The following is a 22,578-nucleotide window of genomic DNA, read 5'->3' as shown; positions in this document are numbered from 1 at the left end:
ATGGCTACTGTTTTGTGTCATTCGGTGGGAAGTTGTTTCGTGGAAATACTCCCTAAAACACCCATCTGAGGACCAAATTCTGGGATTCCAAATGTTTTCTTTCCCGATATCCCTCCTGCTGCTGACTTGATTCAGCCCTTATCAGCTCACCTCCCCACTTACTCTCTGCATTCAGGTCACTTTGTCTCTATACTGCTTCAGCCAAGACAATTCGCTAAGACCTAATGTCATCTGATGACATCATTTCTCCACTTCAGAGGCTTTTTATTGGCCGTGCACTAAAATTAAAGCTTTTCAGGTTGTATGTAGCTCCGGGGAGTTCTCAAACGTTATCTCTCTTCACAGTCTCTGTTTTCCCTCCAAGCATGTCTCTGGGTATGAGGCTTTCTATGCTCCAGGCCTTCCTTCTGCTCGCTCTCCCTAACAGCTGGAAGCTGAAAAATTTCCACTCGTCTGTGTAAATTTCCTTCTGTCTGTTTCACTCTGTCCCATATCCGGATGGCTGAGCTTTCCTGGGCCCTATCAGCGGGTTTTCTCATCCTTGGCTTTTTGTGGGTTCACCTGATTGGCAGCAAATTGGAAGCAAAAGAAGAGTGAAGTGGAGTGCCCATTACCTCTCTCCTTTTCTTTGGAGAGACTACAGTTTCTGGGGGAATTCTCCTACGGTGGGCTCCCTTTCCCTGGGTGCTGGCAACTACCTTCCCTTGCTCCTTAAGGGTCTCAGTAACCCATTCTGACCCCATAATGCTTCCCTGTAAATAGCCTCTTGGGGACTCTTAGAGTCCTCTGTCCTCTATCTGTTTCCAGTTGGGGCCCTTGCTAACATTCTCAATCACCCTCCAAGCTTCAGCCTAGACTCCCCTGCTCTGTCACCTTTCCCCTTGCGTGTTTTTACAAGGGCCACGAGCAGACATTTACTTTCAGTGCCATGGCTCTCAGTGTCTTGTTTTCTTGGCAGTAGAAACACGAATGGCTTAGGCCCTAGCCCCTCCAACGGTACCTGGCTTTTGCAGGCTCTAAGTCAATGTCTGTTGGATGAATGATGGTTGATAAAGGACTCCAGGGAGGGCTACAGGAACCACAGACCAGCGAGTCTTTTATTCTGGCCACAAAACAAGGATACAACATTGATTTCTCATAGCCAAGAACCTTATAGAAGACTGTCACATTGGTAAGAAAAGAGTAATTCCTGTAAGTGTTCAAGGTGCTATTTTATTTATTGACGGTATATTTATACACACAGACTGTTTCCTTAAAACATTTACTATACGATTTTTTCTTTTTACGTGCATACAGTGGTGGAGAGACCTAGTGTGTTGAGTTTCCTTGCTGCAACAGCTTTTATTTTCCTTTATTTTTGCAGGGCTGGGGAAGGAACCCAGGATCTTCTGCTTGCAAAGCAAACAGTCTACCAACTACGCTACCTCCCATGTTCCATGTCCTTATTTTTTAAAGTCCAGTTTATTGAGGTGCAATTTACATACAGTAAAATTCACTCCCTCGAGGCATGTAGTTATGAGAACAGTCAAACAAAAGGTTTTCATTGCCTCACAAATTTCCCTCGTTATCTTTCTTAGTTCACCCATCTAGTTCACGGCCACTGCTGGCTTGTTTTCTGCTCCCATGGCTCCACTGTTTCCAGAATGTCTATGAGTGACAGAGTTTATTATAGCCAGGAAGGGCAGCACAAGTTGTAATCCCAACACTCAAGAGGTGGAAGCAGGAAGATCAGAACTTCAAGGCCAGTCTCAGGTACGTAAGGAATTCCAGGCCAGCCTGAGCTACATGAGACCCTCTCTCCAAATAAGCAAACAAAGAAACAAAATAACTTAATTTCAGGTAATCAGTTAAGAGCTGATCCCAATAATTAATGAAGCCGAAGAGGCAGAATAATTTCCTATTATCTCAGGGCAAGCTGGAAAATCGGAATTTGACAGCTTGATTGGAAGCCTCTTGGGAAGCCCACAGGCCGGAGGCATTGGTGCCGCTTGCTCTGGTCCTCAGAATATCTTGTCCAAGATTCCCAGGTATTTTTGGTTTGTCTGTAGCAGATTCTCCCTATGCAGCTCTGAATGGCCTAAAACAGCGATGTAGAATAGGCTAGGCTGGATTTTAAACCCAAAGAGATCCACCTGCCTCTCCCTCTTGTGTGCTGGGATTAAAGGCCTATGCCACTATACCTGGGTAGGTGGTTTGGGCTTTCTTTTAACCTAATAAAGAAACCGTTCATTATCTCAGAGTGATAAGAAAAGCCCGAAGCACGCCCAGGATTTTGCCTAGGGAAGGGACAACACACCTTTGGAGAAAAGCTAGAGCTATCCAAGGCTGTGGTCTGTTCTGGGAAGGGGTGACACTGTGGCCTCTCTACCTCACTATTTCCCACGGATGGCAGGGGCTTCTGTTCCTCCTGCCTCCGTGTCCTGAGTTTTGAGATTCCAGATGTGTGCCAGCTATTTTTATTATGTAGCCAGCTATTACTCCTCTGAGTAGACTTGGCTGTCCTGGACTTGCTTTGTAGATCAGTCTGGCCTGGAACTCACCTGCCTCTTCCTCCCCGAGTGCTGGGATTACAGGCGTTTGCCACCGTGCCTGGCTTATTATTATTCCTAATTTAATAATTAGAGTGCTTGCCTAGCATGCAAGAAGCCCTGGGTTTGATCTGCAGCACTCATAATACCAAAGATGGCTGTGCACAAGTGTGACCCTGGCACCTGGGAGATTAAAAGTTCATAAACAGTAACAGCGAGTTCGAAGCCAGCCTAAGACAAACTTCGAAAAACAAAGTGTACTGGGTTATACCGTGGTTTACGCCTTTTTTCTTCTAAAAGCAGGCTCCATGATGTGTTTGCCAGATCCTCTGCACTTAGCTATGGAGGAAGCCTGGGGACCAGAGAGGGGTCAAGAGCGGAGTGCTCTTTTACCGTCAGCCAGGTGCTGAGCTGCCTTCCTAGAATAGGGACACTGAGTCAGCCCCTCCTTCCACACAAGCAAGAGCTAAGCCTGCCGCTGAGGTTAGAATAACTGCAGGGCTGGACACATGGGTTTGACAGGTCAGAAAGAGAAACAAACAAACAAACAAGCAAACAAACAAACAAAAGCCAGATAACAGCAACAACAATAGAGGAGCATGGAAGTCAGGCAGAGATGGCTGGAGGAGAAACTGTGGGGATGGAGCAGGAATGAAGAATGAAGGGGGAGGTAGGGATTGAGGTGCCAGGAGAGTGTTAGTCTTGGGGACCAAGTGACAGGAGGGCAAGACAGAGCGAGGACAGCCCTCGGTTGCAAAAGGAAGGACTAGGAGTTGGGTTCCATGGGGAACTCTGGACCTCTGCTCTGGAGGCCTGAACAGCAGGTGCAGAGGCGGGACCTGGTAGGGGCGGGCCTAAGGGCGGGACCACAAGGGGCGGGGCTGACGCCGGCGGCGGGCGGGGTTCGCAGCTCCGCTTCTCCAAGAGCAACCCCGGGCGGCCGGGCTGGAGCTGGAGCTAGAGCCGGAGCCCGCCGCAGAGTCGGAACCCGGGGCCGGGCCGGAGCGGGCTCCGTCGACATGGGGTCTGCAGACTCCAAGCTGAACTTCCGGAAGGCGGTGATCCAGCTGACCACCAAGACGCAGGTGCGCCCAGGGACCCAGCCTCTCCATCCACCTGCCCGGCTGGGGGGCAGGGCAGGGCCGGGGGCTGGGTGAACTTGGCTCTACAGAGGATGGGGTGACCGGCTAGTCCAGAGGGGAATGCTGGGACCAGCACCGGAACGGGACCTTTCCTGTGTACCTTAGGGCTCCATCCCTACCTCTGGGAGCCCACCCTAAGCCTACTCTCCCCTGGGAACACTCTCCCGGGCACTGCTGCTGCCACCTTAGGCTGACGTGTGCCTACTCCCGGAGCCGGCGGCGACAACGCTATCCGCCCCCTGTCCCGCCCCCCAGTGCCCACAGCCTTGCATAGCCAGCCTCTTCCAGCTCCCACCTACCCATCCATCGCCCCGCTTTCCTCCCTTGCCCCTCGGTGCCCACAGTCCCGGATGCACAGCCCCGGCTGACTCAACGCAAACAAAGCCTGGTCGGCGCCTGCCCGGGTCGGGGAAAACAGCTGGTGCGCGGTGGCAGCGGCGGCCTCTCTGGGCCCTGGTTGATGCCTGGGGGCAAGGAAGGCTCAGGTCTTCCTGGGAGCTCGCAGAGTGGCCGGCAGTGGCAGCCGGGTAGCTGTCCTCGGGCCTAAAGAACCCGGCTTTCCAGCTAGGGGTGCTCCAGGGGATTCTCCAGGCCCGGTGGAGCTGATTGGCTGTGCTTTCTGGTACCCGGTATCCTCATTCAGGGATGAGGAGGTTATCTTTGTTTTTTTGGTGAAGGAGACATGAGTAAGTCCAGCCCAATCAATGCTCCCAGATCTTCCACAAGAGTCCACAAGTGTCACAGGAGACTCCTGTACCCAGCACACACCCCTTGACCCAGCAAGGTTCCTTCCTTCTCCTCTCCTCAGTTCTTATTGCTGGAATAAGGCTACTGTGGTCATGGAGATGCTCAGCCATGCCTCTCCAGGTCCCCGACTGTCAGAGGGCTCTGGACCTACTGCCATCTGGAACCCCACCCCCATCCTGCCCTTCTCAGAGCTCTGTATTGTTCTTGGCTAGTTTGAGTGGGATGAGGAGTTCCACAAGCAGCCAGTCCCAGTCCCAGAGGGCAGACCTCTCCTCCTACACTCTGCTACGAACCTTGGAAAAGTCAGAGGCTGAAAACAGAAATGCCACGGCCTCTAGATTTCCATCTGAGAGGCACGTGATGAAAACCAGAGCTGCTTCTGTTTGCTCCCCATAGCTTGTTCCAGAACCTCACAGATGAGACACTAGGTCTGTGGGTAGCAGAAAAGGGTGGCATGTGGCATCTGGCATAGTACAGGGAGACAGGGAGGGAGGAGGGAGTCCCCCATGCTTACCTGCCTGGGGATGAGCTGCCTTGCTGGAAGATGGTGTGGTGGACTCAGCAGGTCCCTTGGGAGCAAGATGAGCCCAACGAGATCCAAAAAGGCGGAAGGGGACCTTAGGCACACTCCCAAGAATACTGCATCAGTCTGTCTGTCCCTGGCTGATATGGTCTGTTATCCTTAGCTGAAGATAGTCAGTTGCTTGGATCAGGGCCTCGAACTGGAAACCCAGTTTGGGCTATTCTCCCTCTCCTTCTCCCCCTCTTCCTCTTCCCTCTTCTTCTTTCCCTCCTCTTCTCCTTTTCCTCCTCCTCTCCCATCTGTCTCCTTCTTTTCAAGTTATATTATATATGTACATATATATGTATGTGTGTGTACACATGGTATATTTGTGGAGGTCAGAGGACTTGTGGGAGTCAGTTCTCTTCCTCTACCATGTGGATCCTAGGGATGGAACTTAGGTTATCAGGCTTGGCAGCAAGCATAAAGTGCATTTACCAGGCGTTTTTACCAAGTGCTTTACTGCTGAGCCATTTCGCCAGTCCATGGGCCTTCCTGTAAGCCCGGGACTCTCACGGGTGGGAGGGGAACAAAGCCTTGAACTCTCTGTAGTGATGAGCTTTGGGCAGCTGGGGTTCAAGAACCTGGTCTAAGATGGTTCTCCTGGATCTCAGCACTCAGTGTCCTCAAGGTGTTGCAGGTGTGTTGACCACAGGATGACCTCACATCTAGGCCCTTAGAGGTCGTGCTTTGGCAGTAGACAAGCTGGACCCTTTCCTGTAGCCTGGGCCTGAGCTTTCGCGGGTCAGCCTTCCCTGCCTTCCTGCCCTGCATCCTGTTTTCTTCCTGGCCTGTTGGCCAGCCCTGGGCAGGGCTTAACCCTAACTCTGAGGCCAGCGACACTGGCCAGTGTTTCTTGACTCTTTTGTTACTTGGCTGGGGCCCCAGAGTGGGGAATTACTGGGTCAGAGACTCTCCTCCAGATCTTGCCTATTGGAGGATGTTCTGCTGCAGACCAGGGTAAGAGCTGACAGACAGGGTGTGTTCATATGCACACACACGTGTAGGCCTAGAATGCTTTGTTCACCTGTCTGGGTATATCATCATATCAGACTAGATCACTGCTGATTTGGACCCTTGCCACTCCCACCTCAGAAGAAGACTGTTAAAGCCACAGCTGGGGGCTGGAGGGATGGCTCAGTGGTTGAGGGCTCCCTATTCTCTCAGAGTCTCGGAGAACAGAGTTTGGTTTGCAGCACCCACATTGAGTGGCTCGCAACCACCTATGACTCCAGCTCTGGGAGATCCAACACCTTCTTCTGGCCTCCGAGGGCACACCTCATACCTGTGCACACGCAGAGAGAAACACACATACATGTAAATAAAAATTAAGAAATGTTTTCAAGCTACAGTTGGTCCCTCAGCCAGGGCAAATGTCTAAGGCATAGTGGGGTCACAGGAGGAGGTGCATGTTGAGATGAACAGTCATGAGGTCGGTTGTAGCTTCAGTCTCCATCATGAGGGAGGCTGGGGGGTGTGAAGATGTGAATGTTTGATTTCCATAGCCTGGTATGGTGCAATCCCAGGTCTTGGGAGATGGAGGCTGTAGGGTTATGGTTGTTAGGCCAGCCTGGTCTATACAGAGAATTCCAGGCTAGCTCTGGCTACATGAAAAAGGTAGGGGTGGGCAGAAAGATAAGTGCTTGTTTTTGATTTGGGTTTCAGTCCCTAGGTGATGCTTGCTTAGCGAAATAGGTCTGAGTCAGGTCCATTTGTGCTAAGTGTGTGCTAAGTGTGTGTGTGTGTGTGTGTGTGTGTGTGTGTGCAGAGGGAAGGAGGCCTTCTGCCCCTTTAAGGGGTGGTGATTACCTGAAAGATTGGTTGAGTATTAGAGGTGGCAGATTTCCAGAGGTGCTATCAATAGGGACTGCTCCACAGGCCTTTCCTGTGAGATGTCCTTTCTCACCCCGCTCTGGCTCCAGGCCACTAGGAGTGGGGTCTCCTGCTGCTGTGATACCCCCCTCCCCTCCACTTCAGTGTTTTTCAGATGGCCTGTGAGGCTGAGGTTCAGCAAACCCCAGCTCCAGGGCCTCTCCTTTGGCCTTTGTTTACCTCCAGCTAACTTGCTCTACCAGTTCTGGGACTGAGGGTGCAGCCACAAGTTACACTGGGGCTCCCCAGAGTGGAATGAGGAGGCCAGTTTGGTGAAGCTATAGTGGGCAGACCTGATAGCACTCAGCTATCACCCCCTGGCACTCAGCCTTGTCAGGGCTCATGAGCCCTTCAGCACCTGTCATCTGCTTTACCTGCAAGAGCAGGAGCCATGCTGGGCTGCTGGGCTGTGAGACGTTAGACCTGAGTGAAGAATGTGATGCACAGAGGTTGGGGCTGGAGCTTCCAGGTGGGAGTGTGCCTGTCCATAGCAGTAAGACACCACGACCAACGCAACTTGGGGAAGAAAGGGTTTATTCTGCTTTCGATTCCAGTGCACCACTAACTGCACCACTTAGGGAAGCCGAGGCAGGAACTCATGCAGGGAAGGGACCTGGAGGCAGGAGCTAATACGGAGGCCATGGAGGGGTGCCGTTTCCTGGCTTGCTCAGCCTGCTTTCTTTAGAACTCTTCTTATAGGACCATCAGCTCAGGGAAGGCACCACCCACAATGGCTGGGCCCGCCCCATCAGTCACCGCTTAAAAATACGCCTTGCAGGCTTGCCTACAACCTGATTTTAGGGAGGCATTTTCCTTTCTTTTCTCTTTCTTTCTTTTGAAAAAGGGTTTCTCTGTGTAGCCCTGGCTATCCTGGGACTCACTATGTAGACCAGGCTGGCCTCAAACTCGCAGAGATCAGCCTGTGTCTGCCTTCCAGGTGCTGGGTTTAAACCCAGCTGTTAAAATTTAACAAAAAAACAAAAACAAAAACAAAGGACCCACCTTTGTGTGCATGTGCTTGTGTGTATATGAGGAAGGTTTTCATTGGGTGGAAGCCACATGTGTGGAGGTCAGAGGACAACTTATGGGAGTTGGTTCGCCCCTCCGATAAGTAGATGAGCCTGAGTTCAATGCTCAGGGCATCAGGATTGGTGGCAAGCCCCTTTAACACTGAGCCATGTCTCAAGCCCCAAACCGGTAGGACTTTGTAAGTACTGTTGGATGAGAAGAGTATGCTGGGAAATGGGGACAGCCTGATCAAAACAGAAGAAATTTACTGGGGTCATGTCTAGGGGTAGTAAATACAGGGGTGTGTGTGTGTGTGTGTGTGTGTGTGTGTTTTGTTTTGAGATGTCGTCCATTGAATCTTAGGCTGTCCTTGAACTCACTATGTAGTTGGGGATGACCTTGCACTTCTGATCTTCCCAAGTGTTGGGATTACAGGCCCTCACCACCAATCCTGATGTATGAGGTGCTGGAGATCCTCTCCACGGCTTTTGTGCACTGGCAATGGCGTTGTGCTTAAGATCTTGACTGAATGTTGAGCCGATGTTTAGACTTGATCCAGCAGGCAGAGGGGAGCCCCAGAGGCCTTTATGTGAAGGTGCTGTAACTTTGGCCATTTGCTTTGGCGCATGGGGGTGTGTATGAGGCTGGAGCTCCCAGAAAGTGACTGGACCAGCAGTGAGTGCTGAGAGGAGCATGTGGAGAAGGGTCAGTGGCCTTGGCACTTAGCGGATGTGCTGAGAAACGGCTTCCAGGAGGAAGACAGCGGGCATGCATATGTCCTTTGGGGAAGAGCCTTGGTCTAGGTCCTAGATGCTTGACCTCCTGGTGTGGCCTTGGGATGTGGCCTAGGGAGGATGTCAGCTTCTCTCTCAGAGGAGGGTGAGGACTTAGCCAGGGCTGCACAAACTCTCGGGCACTCACACCTTTCACTCAAGAGGCAGAGGCAGGCTGATCTCTATGAGTTCAAGGTCAGCCTGGTCTATATAGTGAGTTCTAGGACAGCAAGGGATATGTAGACAGACCCTCAACAAACCAAACCAAACCAAACCAAACCAAACCAAACCAAACCAAACCAAACCAAACCAAACCAAACCAAACCAAACCACAGTAACAACGCAACCCAACTTATTGGTTCTTGCAGAGGGCCCAGGATTGACCCTGGGCTTTAGTACCTAGCCGACGTTGACCGTGCATACCCCATCTTGTGGCAGCTGAACAAGGCCCCTCATCCAGACTGGGAGGCTGCCTGGAATGGAGGACAGTGGCTATGGCCTTCCTGCCAGGGTGCGTCTGTGACTCTATTGGTAAAGGTTGTGTAACTTGGACACTGGGTTCTACCGTAGCCCGTGGAAGCCACTGACGATGCCTTTTGGGACCAGTTCTGGGCAGACACAGCCACCGCGGTGCAAGATGTCTTTGCTTTGGTGCCGGCGGCAGAGATCCGAGCTGTGCGGGAGGAGTCACCCTCTAACCTGGCCACCCTGTGCTACAAGGTAAGGGCTGTCTGGCCCCTCCCTGCTGTTCCCTTCCTCTCCAGGGTAGCCAGATGGCCCCATCTGCAGTAGGACAGGACACTCATTTGTAACACCCCCTCCCCAGGTCCTAGAGGACCTATCCCTTTGCCTCGAGTTCTCCCTGGTGAGGATGAGGGGAAAGTAATCATGGCAGCCACCAGTTATGAGAGCTTTATGCTGTCTTGTTCACCACTTTCCACACACTAGCTCACTTTGCTTTCCCTGTGAGGTGCTGTTGTTAATTTCCCTATTACAGATGAGCTCTTCTAAAAATATATATATATATATATATATGTGTATATATATATATTTATTTATTTTATTTGTATGAGTGTTTTGCCTGCATGTATGTATATGTTCCACATGCATGCCTGATGCCTGTGGAGATGAAAGAAAGGCATTGGATCCCCGGGAACTGGAGTAATGAATGGTTGTGAGCCAACAAGTAGGTGCTGGGACCTGAATCCTGGGCCCTCTGCAAGGACAATATGTTGGTTTTGTTGTTGTTATTGTTGTTTGTTTTGTTTTGTTGAGGTTCTCTCTCCATAGCCCTGGCTGCCCTAGAACTTGCTATATAGCGCAGGCTGACCTTGAATCAGAGGGATCCACCTGCCTCTGCCTCCTGAGTGCTGGAATTAAGGGCTGACTTTGTCCCGTCAAACAGCACTTATTCCTAACTGCAGAGATGTGTCTCCAGCCCCAGCCTTTGTGTTTTGTCTTAACTTTTAAAAAGGGTATTTTTGTATATGGTTAGACACGGATGAGGAGAGAAAGAGGCTCTCAGAAGAGAGTAAAATGTGGGTACACATTCCTTAAGGGCAGGGTACCACAGAAGAGGTCTTGGCTACGCAGTGGAGCGGACTCTGCTCTGATGCTCTCAGCTGTTTTTTCCCCCCACGTTGTAATCCCCCTGAGCTAGCTGACCTCTGAAGCCTGGGTGGCCTGAACCCAAAGGGCCACTTTACAGGCTCCTCCCTTGCTGTCTGTCCCCACAGGCTGTGGAGAAGCTGGTGCAAGGAGCAGAGAGTGGCTGCCACTCAGAGAAGGAGAAACAGGTCGTCCTGAACTGCAGCCGGCTACTCACCCGAGTGCTCCCTTACATCTTCGAGGACCCAGACTGGAGGGGCTTCTTCTGGTCCACAGTGCCCGGGGCAGGGCGTGGAGGGGTCTGTGGGCCTGGCCAGGGGGGTGGGAGGACCCTGGCAAGGCCACCTGCTGGTTAGGAAGTGTGGGGGTGGGGTGCCACTGAGGGGATAGGAACTATTACCAACTTTTCAGACCCTCAGTTTCCCTCCCAAGGGGCCTTTGCCCCTCTCTCCTATAGCCTGGAGCAGGGGTGCAAGGATAGGGCCTGGTAACTCTGTCTTTAGAGTTACCATGGGACCATGCTGCCTTCTCCCAGACCCCATCTGCTCTGGGCTTATCTCCAGGCAAGCACCAAGGGTAGAGACTTCATGATTTCCAAGAGAGCTGAGACCCTTGAGCTTGGTACCCAGCACCCCTCCTGAGGGGGGTGTTCCCTCACGCTTCTCAGTTTTCATCTCTGCCCTGCCCTCTTCTGGCTAAGGGTGGTTTGGGGTTAGCAGGAATCCATCTTCTCTTCTCTTACACCTCCTCTGTGTACACATCTCTCTCCCTCTGTCTATGCGTGCCAGCTGAGAGCCATTCCCTGTCGTACACTCACAAGCCCTGGGGCCACCCGTCCTGGGCGAGCCTCCACTGAGCAGCCTGCCTCCTTCGCAGGGTGAGGAAGAGGACGAGAATGCTCGGCCCTTGGCTGAGTCCTTGCTCCTGGCCATCGCTGACTTGCTCTTCTGCCCAGACTTCACTGTTCAGAACCATCGGAGGAGCAATGTGGTGAGACAAACCCGCCCCACCCCCAGGCTGGGCTCTGGGCCTGTTGGGGCTAGGACAGTTACCGAACCCCTAAATGCAGGGTGCAGGAGTAGGGAGAGCAGGTCAGTTAGGTGGGGTAGGGGCTGTTCTGTTGGAGAGGAGCCAGCTGGTGTCCAGCCTGCCCCTGTCTCCCAGGCAGCCATGCACAAGCATCTATTGTCTTCTCTGCCTGAGGTGGGAGGGGCACAGGCCGGGCTGGAACCAGGAAGCCTGCCTTTTTACTTTGGGACTCCACAAGGAATACTTTCTCCCCTCAGCCTGTCACACCCCATCCCCCCAACCTTCCTTCCCTCCTCTCCCTGCCTCAGACTGGAATCAGCCAGTAAAATAATCAGTTAAGACTGAAGAAAAATGAGCTTAAAAAGAAATCCGACAGCGCTTGTTTCCCTCCTTGTATATTAGGGCCTAGGGCATGAGTGGGGGTGACTTAGGAGAATGTTGGGATATGTTGAGGACAGTGGGAAGCTTGGGTAGTCAGGGACCCCCTCTCACTGCTGTGAAATTCCCATCCCATATTCCATAATCACTCCCTGCTCCTAGGAGTCAGCAGAAGATGTCCATTCCCTGGACAGCTGTGAATACATCTGGGAGGCTGGCGTGGGCTTTGCTCACTCCCCACAGCCCAACTATATCCATGACATGAACCGGTGAGCTGGACCGGGCTGGCCTTTGCATAGCTCAGAGACCCACAGGGTCTTTAAGAAGACACAGCCCACTAACCATGCAACCTCAGCCTTACAGGGAGGAGCAGGGGTCATTTTTTTTCCCCGTGGACCTTGGCCAGGGTGGTGGGCTGGATTGGCAGCACCTCCTAGAGGGAGACTGGGGTCCGAATGTAGCCTTTCCTGTCCTTCCTGCAGGATGGAGCTGTTGAAGCTTCTGTTGACTTGCTTCTCAGAGGCCATGTACCTGCCGCCATCGCCAGAAAGTGGCAGTACCAACCCCTGGGTTCAGTTCTTTTGCTCCACAGAGAACAGGTGAGAGAGAGGCTGCTGGCCTAGCTGGTCTTTTTGCAGGCACTGAGTGCCGGCCCTGTTGGTTTTATTTGAGGAGACGTGCTGCCCCCTGGTGGTATGAAACTATAATTTAGCCACACCTTTAAACCATAGGGCCTCAAACCTTCTTGGGGACCCTGGGTGGCCAAGTCCAGGTCTTCCATCTAGAGTCACATTCTTTAGCAGAAATGTGATGTGCGAGGCATGTAGATTTGTGTATAGAGTTCTTGCCTAGTATGCATGGAACCCGGGGCGAACTGGGTGTGGTGGCACAGGGCTGTAATCCCAGCGGCATTCTGGAGATGGAGGCAGAAGAATCAAGAAGTTTAGGGTCATCCTTGGCTACGGGTGAGTTCTAGGCAAGCCTGGGGTACATAAGACCCCGTCTCAAAAGCAAGAAGAAAGAACATTTATATCTCTTATTTAACTCAGTATGTTTTTTTTAAAGGTGAGTATTAAATTTATAATGAGTATATAGAACTATCAAGATCATTCGCATTTCCCTCTGTCATGCTGCCCTCCCCGTGGTCCCGACTCCTCCATCTATCAGGGAGGTCCTCAGACCCTCTTCTCCACACACTGTCCCAAAGGGCAACCACAGCCACATGTGGCCGGCTACTGAGTACTGTTAAGTGGTTAGTCCAGTTGAAGCAAGCTGGAAGCACAAGCTACACACGGGCTCTGGGGAGGGCACTTGAGGAATACGGGGACACTTATGGGTACATGTGGGCATCAGTGGGACAGTGTTTGAAGCGTACACCCCAGCTCTGCACAGCCGCTGTGCGGCTGACACAGGCGTTAGCATCCTAAACTTTTAACCCTCCTGGTTCTGGAATCTAAACCCCTGCACGGCCTGGCTCCCTCCTCTGGGTTTTGCTAGCGCCCTGCTGGACTTCTTTTTATCCCCAGAAGAGAAGGGCTCCCAGGTGACCCTTCAACACCGGCCACAATCTGAGCCCGGCCAGAGTTTCCTTTCATAGCTGCAGCAGGCAAACTGCCACCCTTTGCCGCTCACACTCACCTAACCTCTGGGATCTCCTCACGTGCAAGAGGAGGCATTTGGAGGCCCCTGACATCTTCTGGACCTGATTCCAGTCAGCCTGTGGCTCCAGTGGAGGGTGCATGCCCCCCAAGAACTGAAAAGGGTGTCAGCACGTTCTCTGCCAGGAGCCCCTCACTCCTGTAACAGAATCCTCTGTTCTTGGCTCTGCTTGGCCCCGGTCAGGGGCAGCTGCATGCAGGGACTGGGAGGGCCTTTTCTATTCAGGAAGAGACGCTCGGTTTTTCTGCCTCTTGGGTCCTAGCCTACAGCCTGGCTCGGCAACTCGCCCCTGTGTGTGGAGAGGTCGGCCCGGGGGAGCGTGCCCGCAGCCTTGCTCTGCTCTCCCCTGCAGACATGCACTGCCTCTCTTCACCTCGCTCCTCAACACCGTGTGTGCCTATGACCCTGTGGGCTACGGGATCCCGTACAACCACCTGCTCTTCTCGGACTACCGGGAGCCCCTGGTGGAGGAGGCTGCTCAGGTGCTCATCGTCACCTTGGACCATGACAGTGCCACCAGCACCAGCCCCACCGTGGATGGGACCACCACGGGCACTGCCATGGATGATGCTGATGTGAGGACCGGAGGAGGGGGAGGAGGGGGAGGAGGCTGGGTGCTGATGGGATTTCCTTCAGCAGAGGCCCTGGGCCGGGGTGTCTCCTGTGGTGTGCCTGGGGGTTACACAACTTTGGAAGGCTCACTGCTGCTACCCAGGCAGACAGTGAGAGATCTCACCGTAGCTCCTCCCCTTGGCAGCCTCCAGGGCCGGAGAACCTGTTTGTGAACTACCTGTCTCGCATTCACCGTGAGGAGGTGAGTCCTGCCATTCTAACGGCCCAGCTTCCACAATGGCTGTGGCTCTGTGGGGGCTGGAGGAGGCCTGGCCCCCTGCATGAAGGAGCATGGCTTTTCTAAGTAAGATATTGACGGCAGCGTCTGGGAGATTTCACTAGGATGGAGTTGGCGGGTGTGGCTCAGTTGGTAGAGCACCTGCCTAACGTGCACAAAGCCCTCATCAATCTCGAGCACAACACACCGAGGACGTCGAGGGGCATGACTGTAAAGCCAGCATCTGGGAAGTGGAGGCAGGAGGTTCAGAAGCTTAGAGTTGTTCTGGGCTAGCCTGGACTACGGGAGACCCTGTCTTTAAAAGCAAATAAATACGAGAAAGAAGGAAAGAAAACAAAGGGTTCATAGCCTCAGCTGGGCCAGGGTAACCAAGAAGGATTCCCAAAGGCGGGGGTGTTGCTGTGATGTTGGGGTTCGGAGGTGGGAGGATGGCAGGGAACTGTGGCCCTAATATCCAGGCAGACTGGAGTGGAGGGGAAGTGTTCGGCAGAGGCATAGCGAGGGACTGTAACTGAGCGTGCTTCCGCCCCATGAAGGAAGTCGAGCACAGCCTGGCTTGTGGTGTGTGCTCAGTAAGCGACCATTCTATGAGAACTGGGGACTACTTCCCCTGCATGATGGGGAGGGGGCTGGGGGTGGGGCAGAAGGACAGCACCAATCTACACGGAATCTAGATGGTCAGAGAGCCTGCAGGGTTCATGCAGGGGTCCATCCTGGGGTTTCAGGGAGCTGCATCCTTGCCCTAGGGAATCCTTTGACCCGCTGGAGGTGGGGCAGGGGCTGAACTTTTCAGGGTGCTAGCAGTGATGTCCAAATCTGGGCCTCCACACCCGGGTTCTGGAGCTTGACAAGGCGATAGGAGAACGAGGAGGCATTTAAAGGGGGTTTCTGGAGCCAGAGGGAGCTGGATTGGAAGGGTTCCTGCTCTGCCTTCCCAGGATTTCCAGTTCATCCTCAAGGGGATAGCTCGGCTGCTGTCCAACCCCCTGCTCCAGACCTACCTTCCGAACTCTACAAAGAAAATCCAGTTCCACCAGGAGCTGCTCGTTCTCTTCTGGAAACTCTGTGACTTTAACAAGGTGAGTGGGCTCCAGGGGCCCGCCCGAGGGCAGCAGACACGGGGCGCGGGGGGGGGGGCATAGCTGGTGGGGTCCACAGAATCCAAGGACTAGGATAGCATCCGGGGAGAAGGTGGGGCAGGGCTAGCCCTCCCACTGACCCAGCCCACCTCTCCCCTCTCTCATTCCCAGAAATTCCTCTTCTTTGTGCTGAAGAGCAGTGACGTGCTGGATATCCTGGTCCCGATCCTCTATTTTCTCAACGACGCCCGGGCAGATCAATGTATGACAGTGGCGGGCCTGTGACGCTGGGGTAGATATGGGGTCTTGATTTCGGGTGGGGTCCAGCCAGACTGTCGTGCCTCCCAGAAGCTTAAGCCTAGTGCCCTAACCTCCCACACGGGGTTTCCTGTGAGCCCCTGAAGATGCGTCCTCGCTCTGAGTTTTCCCCTGCCCCCGCCCCCAGTGTGGTGCCTCCTGTGTCTCCCCCCCCCAGCTCGAGTGGGCCTGATGCACATCGGGGTCTTCATCCTGCTGCTTCTGAGTGGGGAGAGGAACTTTGGGGTACGGCTGAACAAGCCCTACTCAGTGCGCGTGCCCATGGACATTCCCGTCTTCACAGGCACACACGCAGATTTGCTCATTGTGGTACGGGGGTGTGCATGGCCAGCCTGGGGGCTTGGGGTGACGTTGCCTTCTCGGCTGAGTCAGGAAGTGGTGGCTAACTCACACCGTCCCTCTCCCTCTCCCGCGCAGGTATTCCACAAAATCATCACCAGTGGTCACCAGCGGCTGCAACCCCTCTTTGACTGCCTGCTCACCATTGTGGTCAACGGTAGGGGCCCAGAGACTGACTTCCCCGTGATCACCAGCAGGTGGCGCCAGGCCGCAGGCCAACCAGCTACCAGTCCCCTGGCTTCATGGCTGGCCGCGTTACCGCTAAGTTTTCTAGTGCAGTGTAAGGGGCTCGAGGGCAGGTGATAAAAGCTTCAGAGTGCCGTTGAAATGGCTCGGCAGGTAAAAGCTCTTGCCGTGCAAGGCTGGTGTGGAAGTGGAAGCAGAGCAGACTCCACCAAATCGTCCTGTGACCCTCAGACACATACACACACATACATGCCGTGCACACAATAACTACAACTTCTAAATCGCGTCGGAATACGCTTTACCCAATCCACCAGGTTCAAAATACTGCCTCCAAACTGTAAAAATCATCGCGGTGGCTTACTTTCTGTTTCATACCCAGTCTTCAAAGTCTTGTGTCTGTTTGGTCCACGCAGGACATCTCAGTTGAGGTTGGCTGTATTGTAAGCATTTAAAAGCCACATGTGGCCTGCTGGCTATTTATTGAGCAGTAAAGGTTTGGGCTGTTGGAGTCATGGTGTGGGGCTATCAACAGAATCATCAAGGCCTTCGGGCTGCTCTCTAGGAATGGAGGCAGGAGGGCTCAGGTTGTCTGGGGTTGGAGACGAGGTAGGCAGCAGCAGGCTGGAGCAGAACGACTTTGGGGATGTCTTTTGGCCATTTGGGTCATTGACAGGTCTAGTTTATATTCCTGCTGCTGTAACAAATACCCTTAAGTTTATTTGGCTTATAATTTCAGGCTATAGCCTATCCCTGAGCAGAAAGAGGAAGTCAAGGCAGGGACGGAAGCAGCTAGTCACGTGGCATTCATGGCCAGGAACAGAGGAACTAACAGATCCTGGCTTGCTGGCTGCGTACGCTCAGCTAGCTTTCTTTATTCTTAACTGTTGGGGGCCCAGCTTGGGAAACGGTACCTCCCACAGTCACCGTGGCTCTTCCCACCTCGACTAAACAATCAAGATAACCCCCCATAGACCTGCCCCCACACAAAAGTGAGATTCCCACTTACAGAGCTGTGCCAAGGAGTGCATATCTAATGACACAGCCTGTCACTCTTGGAAGATGTCACATCCCAGGTCAGCAGCCCTGCCCTGCCATTTTATTGATGGGGAACTTGGGCTCAGTTTATAACACCCTCTAAACCCCGATTTCTTTATCTACATCCTTGTCTCTGTCCTTCTCCCTCTGGGTTGGGGAGGTGCCTGGGAGAGATGAGCTGAATGTGCCTTTGAGGTTGTGGGGGTGGTGGGGACACGAGCCTCATAGGTGGGGGGTGGGGCTCTGCGGGGGACAGAGGGAATTGGTTGAGGTAAGCTGTTCTGCACTGGCCTGGAATTTGCAGGGATGGCCCAGAACAAGCCGATTCCTCCCTTGTAGTGTCACCCTACCTCAAGAGCCTGTCCATGGTGACTGCCAACAAGCTCCTGCACCTGCTGGAGGCCTTCTCTACCACCTGGTTCCTCTTCTCAGCTTCCCAGAACCACCACCTGGTCTTCTTCCTCCTGGAGGTCTTCAACAACATTATCCAGTACCAGTTTGACGGTGAGGCACTGGTCTGAGCCCCTACCTAAGGAAGCCGAGGCCCAGGAATCTTGCCTGTGCACTTATTGAGCACCTGCAGCATACCGGGGTATAGGGAGAAGCAGTGGGGGTATTAAAGAAGGTCTGCTTCGTCCCTCCTGCAGCTCACAGCTAGACATGGAGTCACAGAGGAAGACTTTAGACCGGCAGCTTGACCTGCTAGACGAAAGAGTTCATTGAAAGTTGGGCGGCTAGAAAGCTCAGAGTAGAAAGAGCCTGCCGGCTGTCACAAGGGGCACCATACCAATGTCACAGGCGCAAATCCAGACCTGGCCACCCATGTGCTCTGTGGCCATGAGAAAGTCAGCCTCTGAGCCTTGGTTCCTCATCTGTGAGGTGCTCATAATGATGGATTTCTGAGTTGGAGACCAGCGTGGTCTAGAGTGTAAAGTCCAGGACAGCCAGGGATACAAAGAGAAATCTTGTCTCAAACAACAAACAAGCAAACAAACTCTCTTAGAGGATATTGGGAAGCTTACTAACTCACATAAAATGCACAGCAACTCAAACATTAGCAATTATTGTTACTATTTCCAAAATAAGTAAAATTCATATCTATCTATCTATCTATCTATCTATCTATCATCTATCTATCTATGTGATGAATGAGAGTAAGGCAGGCAGAAAAGCATTGCAAGGGACGTGTGCAAAGGCCTTGGGGTGGATGTCAAGCCAAAGGTAGTGTGCTGTGACACAGGATGGGAGGTAGGTGGGCCTCAGGGGGCTCCCGAAAGCCGTGCCTCTTCCCCTGACAGCTGCGGGAACTCGGAGGTAGATGATGGAGGACAGGGCATACAGCAGTGTTCTCCTGGACTTCTCTGTGGCTCACTGAGAGGGGTACATATTTAGTGTTGGGTTGGTATGGTAGGGCTCAGGCCACCCTACCATGCCAGATGACACCCCAGTAGTGCTCAGCTGCAAGGGGTTCTCAAGACACCATAAGAAGGGTACTGAGGAGCTCAGCTCAGAGCTGTTTCCCCATAACCCAACACCTGGGCATCCCCATAGCCTAATGTCTAGGCATTCCCATAGCGTAACTTCTTGGCATGACCCACAGCCTAACCAGGCATCCCTGAAATCTAACTTTTTGGTATCTCCCATAGCCTGACCAGCCACTATGGCTGGTCCTGCCCCACTCCCTCTCTGGGTACCCTGTACAGTTCTTGTCCCTGGGGAAGATGCCTTCTGGTTTAACAAACTGCTCTCTAGTCCCGGAAGCCAGCCCAGATATGGGTTGGGAAGCAAAATGGCTGAGGACAGATTCGTTCCTCCCGCAGGCAATTCCAACCTGGTCTACGCCATCATCCGTAAGCGTGGGGTCTTCCACCAGCTGGCCAACCTGCCCACTGACCCACCCTCCATCCACAAGGCACTTCAGCGGCGGCGGAAGACGCCGGAGCCTCTGTCCCGTGCTGGCTCCCAGGAGGGTGCTTCCATGGAGGGCTCCCGCCCTGCCGCCCCCGCGGAACCAGGCACCCTAAAGACCAGCCTGGTGGCCACTCCAGGTCTGGATGGCATCAGGCTGGGAGCGTGTGGGGCCTGGTTGGGGGCAGCATTGTTGGGGTGTGTGTGTGATCTCTGGGGTGTCTTTCCTGTCGTTCCTGAGAAGGAATTTAACAGCATGTGGGGTGGAAGTATTTATTTTGGGTTTTGGGGAGGAGGGACAAGGACCAGGCTCAGAGCTGAAAGTGGCTCTGGGAGGGAAAAAGAGAGACACACTGTTTCTGCTGTGATTGGGGAGCACACAGCCTCTTGGGCCAGGGGTCACTATGACATCCCCCCCCTCCCGTCTCCCTCAGGCATCGACAAGCTGACAGAGAAATCCCAGGTGTCAGAGGATGGCACCTTGCGGTCTCTAGAGCCCGAATCCCAGCAAAGCTCAGCAGAAGGCAGCCCGTCTGAAGGGGTAGGTACTGGAGATACTTGGGGGCTGGTGTTGTAACTTCATTGCCTTTCTCTCTGAACCCTTGAATGTAGGAGGGCAAGGCCGGAACACTCTGAGGTCACTGTCTTAGCACAGGGGAATCAGGTCTGGCATTGCTGAGCCAGGGGGACCGGCCATTTACGGACCTCTCTCCCTTGTTTACCCGTCACAGTAAAGCCCTGTGAACTCCGGGTTCCTCATCCACTAGCCTTATCTGAGTCTGGCCTTTACCCTGCCTTCTCTGTCAGCCCCCAGCCCTAAACCTGTCACTGGGCTGGGTTGGGCTGCACCTTGGGTCCAGGGCAAAGGGTACAGGTCTGAACTCACCCTCAGCAAACCTCCCTCACAGCCCTGTAGTGGGGCCAGAGGAGACTTATTGTTTCTCTATGGCTGAACCCTGTACCCATTCCTTCCCTGGTCACTTTCATTCCTTTCTGGGAACCAGGAGTCCAGCCAAACATGGAGAGAGCAGCGGCGATTGTCCAATGCATCGTCCAGTGGCCAGTGGAGCCCAACGTCAGACTGGGTGAGGGGCACAGCTGGAGGAGGAGCTGGGAGCTGGGGTTTGGGCAGCAGCACTGGGCAGGGGCTCTCAGAGCTCCAGCTCAGGGAAGGATGAGGCTAGGAGGGACCAAAGACCTTGGGCCTAGCGGCCAGGCTGAGGGACGGTCCTTCCAGCCACTGACCTTGCCTCGTGTCTGACCTCTCAGCAGTTTTCCATATGACTGAGGCCTCTGTCAATCACCCCTGCTGAGTCCCTCCCCGAATCGCTTCCACTCCCTGTGTGTTTCCTGGGAGCCCCGCTGATTGCCCTGGATGACCATAATAAATGCCCTTATGGTCGTGCCGCCCAGCCGTTGTGAGGATTAGAGGGGACAGCCTCCCGGAAGGCACAGCAGCTGGCCCGTGGCACTGCTCCGCGTGGCCTGGGCTCTCCCCATTAGCAGCAGCTCTGCATCATGCAGCCCCTCACAGTGTGGGCCATGCTGTACGCAGGCAGTGTCACGCCTGGGGAGCCCGTGGCTCTGGGTCAAGGTCAAGCCTGCCCCATAGCTCTGGGTGTGGCTCTCACAGATCCTGTCCTGGAAGTCAAAGCTGCCGCTGCAGACCATCATGCGCCTGCTGCAGGTGCTAGTTCCCCAGGTGGAGAAGATCTGCATTGACAAGTGAGTCCCGAAGCTGGGTAGGGCCGGGGGCGGGGCTTAGAGAGGGGTCAGCCCAGGCTTGGCGTGGGTGTGATAGGGAGCATGCGTGAACGGGCTGGAGGCCCCATCTCTTTTTCTAGGGGTCTGACGGATGAGTCTGAGATCCTGAGGTTCCTGCAGCATGGCACCCTAGTGGGGCTTCTGCCTGTACCCCACCCCATCCTCATCCGCAAGTACCAGGCGAACTCAGGCACCGCCATGTGGTTCCGCACCTACATGTGGGGCGTCATCTACCTGAGGTGGGCCCGGCAAGGGGTACGGAAGTCACATCCGGCGGAGGGGAGTGCTCCACAAGGTACAGCCTTGTAGAAGGTGACAGCCCTCTCCCTCTGTAGGAACGTGGACCCGCCCATCTGGTACGACACTGACGTGAAGCTGTTTGAGATCCAGCGGGTGTGAAGATGGAGACCGAGGGGACAGGACCAGGAGGGCCGGTCCTAGTCCCCAGGGCTCCCCCAACCCAGTGTTCTGAGCTTTAAAGGCCCATTATCAATCAGGGTGTGCGGCAGGTAGAGTGGTTGGTCCTGGATGGCAGATGCCCATTGCGGCTGGAGACAAGAGGGAGTTGAGAAAAGAAAAGTGCCCCTCTGCCCTCTAGGCTGTTCTCCCAGGAGCCTCTTGTCTCCAGAGATTCAAGCCCCACCACAGTCCCTGCCCACGCTGGCTCCTCCTTCAAGACCTGCGCTTGTGCTGCCTGCCCCCCAGAAGATGCCAGGTCACTGTGCCCCAGTAGGTTTCCCCCAAAAGGAGCCAAGTGCTGTCCCATGGGGCACCTGGTCATGGTGACTGGGAGTCCTGGCCACCCAGCCTGAGACGTCTGTTCTAGGCCCTCTCCCTGCCGGGGCTCTTTGGGGAGAGTGGCTGAGCTGCTGGCTGAGGAGGCTGACAGCTTATAAGGCAAGACTGGAGAGTGTGCCCCTAGGGGCTTGGAGTGGGGTTTTGAGGGCCTCCTGCTGCTGACCTTAGGAGGTTGCCTGGCTGGTGGGGCCTGAAGGATGCCAGTGTCCCTGCCTTGCCTGCTGCCTGGGTGGTGGTGGGGCCACATTCTACCAGTCCCGGCTTTGGCCTCTGGGTCGCTCTTGGCCCACCTGTGTCAGTACAATGTTCACTCTGTACAATCAGATACTTCACACAATAAAATTTCCCTCTCTGTGCTATGCCTCTGTGCCTGGAGTTGGGGGAGGTATCTGGCTAGGGCACCCATCTGCAGGGCAGTTGGGGACTCTGTACCCCAGAGTCCATCCCCTGAGGACTCTTACCCGGTGACTGAAACATCATCTGTCATTTGGTGTGTGTGTGTGTGTGTGTGTGTGTGTGTGTGTGTGTGTGTGAAACTACCTGGGCTCTTGTCACCCAGGGTTTGACTGTGGCTACCCAGAGAAAAGCCCACACAGGAGAAGCCAAAGGCCTGACTCTAAGTTCTCTGTATGGCCTCAGGTAGCCAGAACCAGTGTTGAGGAGGCCTGGGTCATCATCCCGGGGCTTGACAGTGTGAGGCCTTCATGGGAGCAGGGGGAGTTCAGGAAGGGCAGAGACTTGGCTGCAGGGCCAGCATAGCACTCTCGGGGCCTCGCCCTGGACATATTTGTTCTGGGCTCAGAGAGATGGATGGAGCGCTGTCGTCTGCTTGCTCACCTTCCTGCCCCACCCAGTGGCTCAGAGGACCAGGCAGGCCTGGGCACTGGGCAGGCAGAGGCCACAGTGACCACCCATAGTGAGCCAGTTGCAAAAATGTCCCCGAGGCTCTAAGAGACTGTGGAAGGGTGGAGGATCAGGGCTATGCAAGCCCAGGC

General features: G+C 54.1%; 1 protein-coding gene across 2 annotated transcripts; it reads left to right on the top strand.

Moving 5' to 3' along the window:
- The first annotated feature begins 3,421 nt into the window (after positions 1-3,421).
- On the top strand, positions 3,422-21,942 carry Hid1 (HID1 domain containing). Of its 2 annotated transcripts, XM_055592501.1 has the most exons (19): positions 3,422-3,613; positions 9,203-9,352; positions 10,369-10,539; positions 11,117-11,230; positions 11,810-11,916; positions 12,130-12,246; positions 13,659-13,881; positions 14,064-14,120; positions 15,095-15,235; positions 15,407-15,497; positions 15,711-15,862; positions 15,971-16,049; positions 17,453-17,617; positions 18,934-19,161; positions 19,456-19,562; positions 20,026-20,106; positions 20,655-20,746; positions 20,866-21,024; positions 21,121-21,942. In XM_055592501.1, the coding sequence occupies exons 1-19, from the start codon at positions 3,548-3,550 to the stop codon at positions 21,182-21,184; spliced, it is 2,364 nt and encodes a 787-aa protein (XP_055448476.1). In that variant the 5' UTR covers positions 3,422-3,547; the 3' UTR covers positions 21,185-21,942. The 2 variants fall into 2 exon arrangements, with proteins under 2 accessions (XP_055448476.1, XP_055448477.1); XM_055592502.1 differs by lacking the exons at positions 20,655-20,746; positions 20,866-21,024; positions 21,121-21,942 and adding an exon at positions 20,294-20,625.
- Positions 21,943-22,578: the final 636 nt, after the last annotated feature.

Source organism: Psammomys obesus, unplaced genomic scaffold, assembly GCF_907164565.1.
Source record: "Psammomys obesus unplaced genomic scaffold, mPsaObe1.curated_primary_1811, whole genome shotgun sequence".
Classification (NCBI taxonomy): domain Eukaryota; kingdom Metazoa; phylum Chordata; class Mammalia; order Rodentia; family Muridae; genus Psammomys; species Psammomys obesus.
Note: the sequence above shows the minus strand (reverse complement) of the source record. Positions and strands in the feature narration are given on the sequence as shown.

What these genes read in the sequence shown, in the direction of transcription:
- Hid1 (XM_055592501.1), top strand. Translation starts at nt 3,548, where the DNA reads ATGGGGTCTGCAGACTCCAAGCTGAACTTCCGGAAGGCGGTGATCCAG. An exon ending in CTGCCATGGATGATGCTGAT is followed by an intron (nt 13,882 to 14,063) that starts GTGAGGACCGGA and finishes TCCCCTTGGCAG; the next exon opens with CCTCCAGGGCCGGAGAACCT. An exon ending in TGGGGCGTCATCTACCTGAG is followed by an intron (nt 21,025 to 21,120) that starts GTGGGCCCGGCA and finishes CTCCCTCTGTAG; the next exon opens with GAACGTGGACCCGCCCATCT.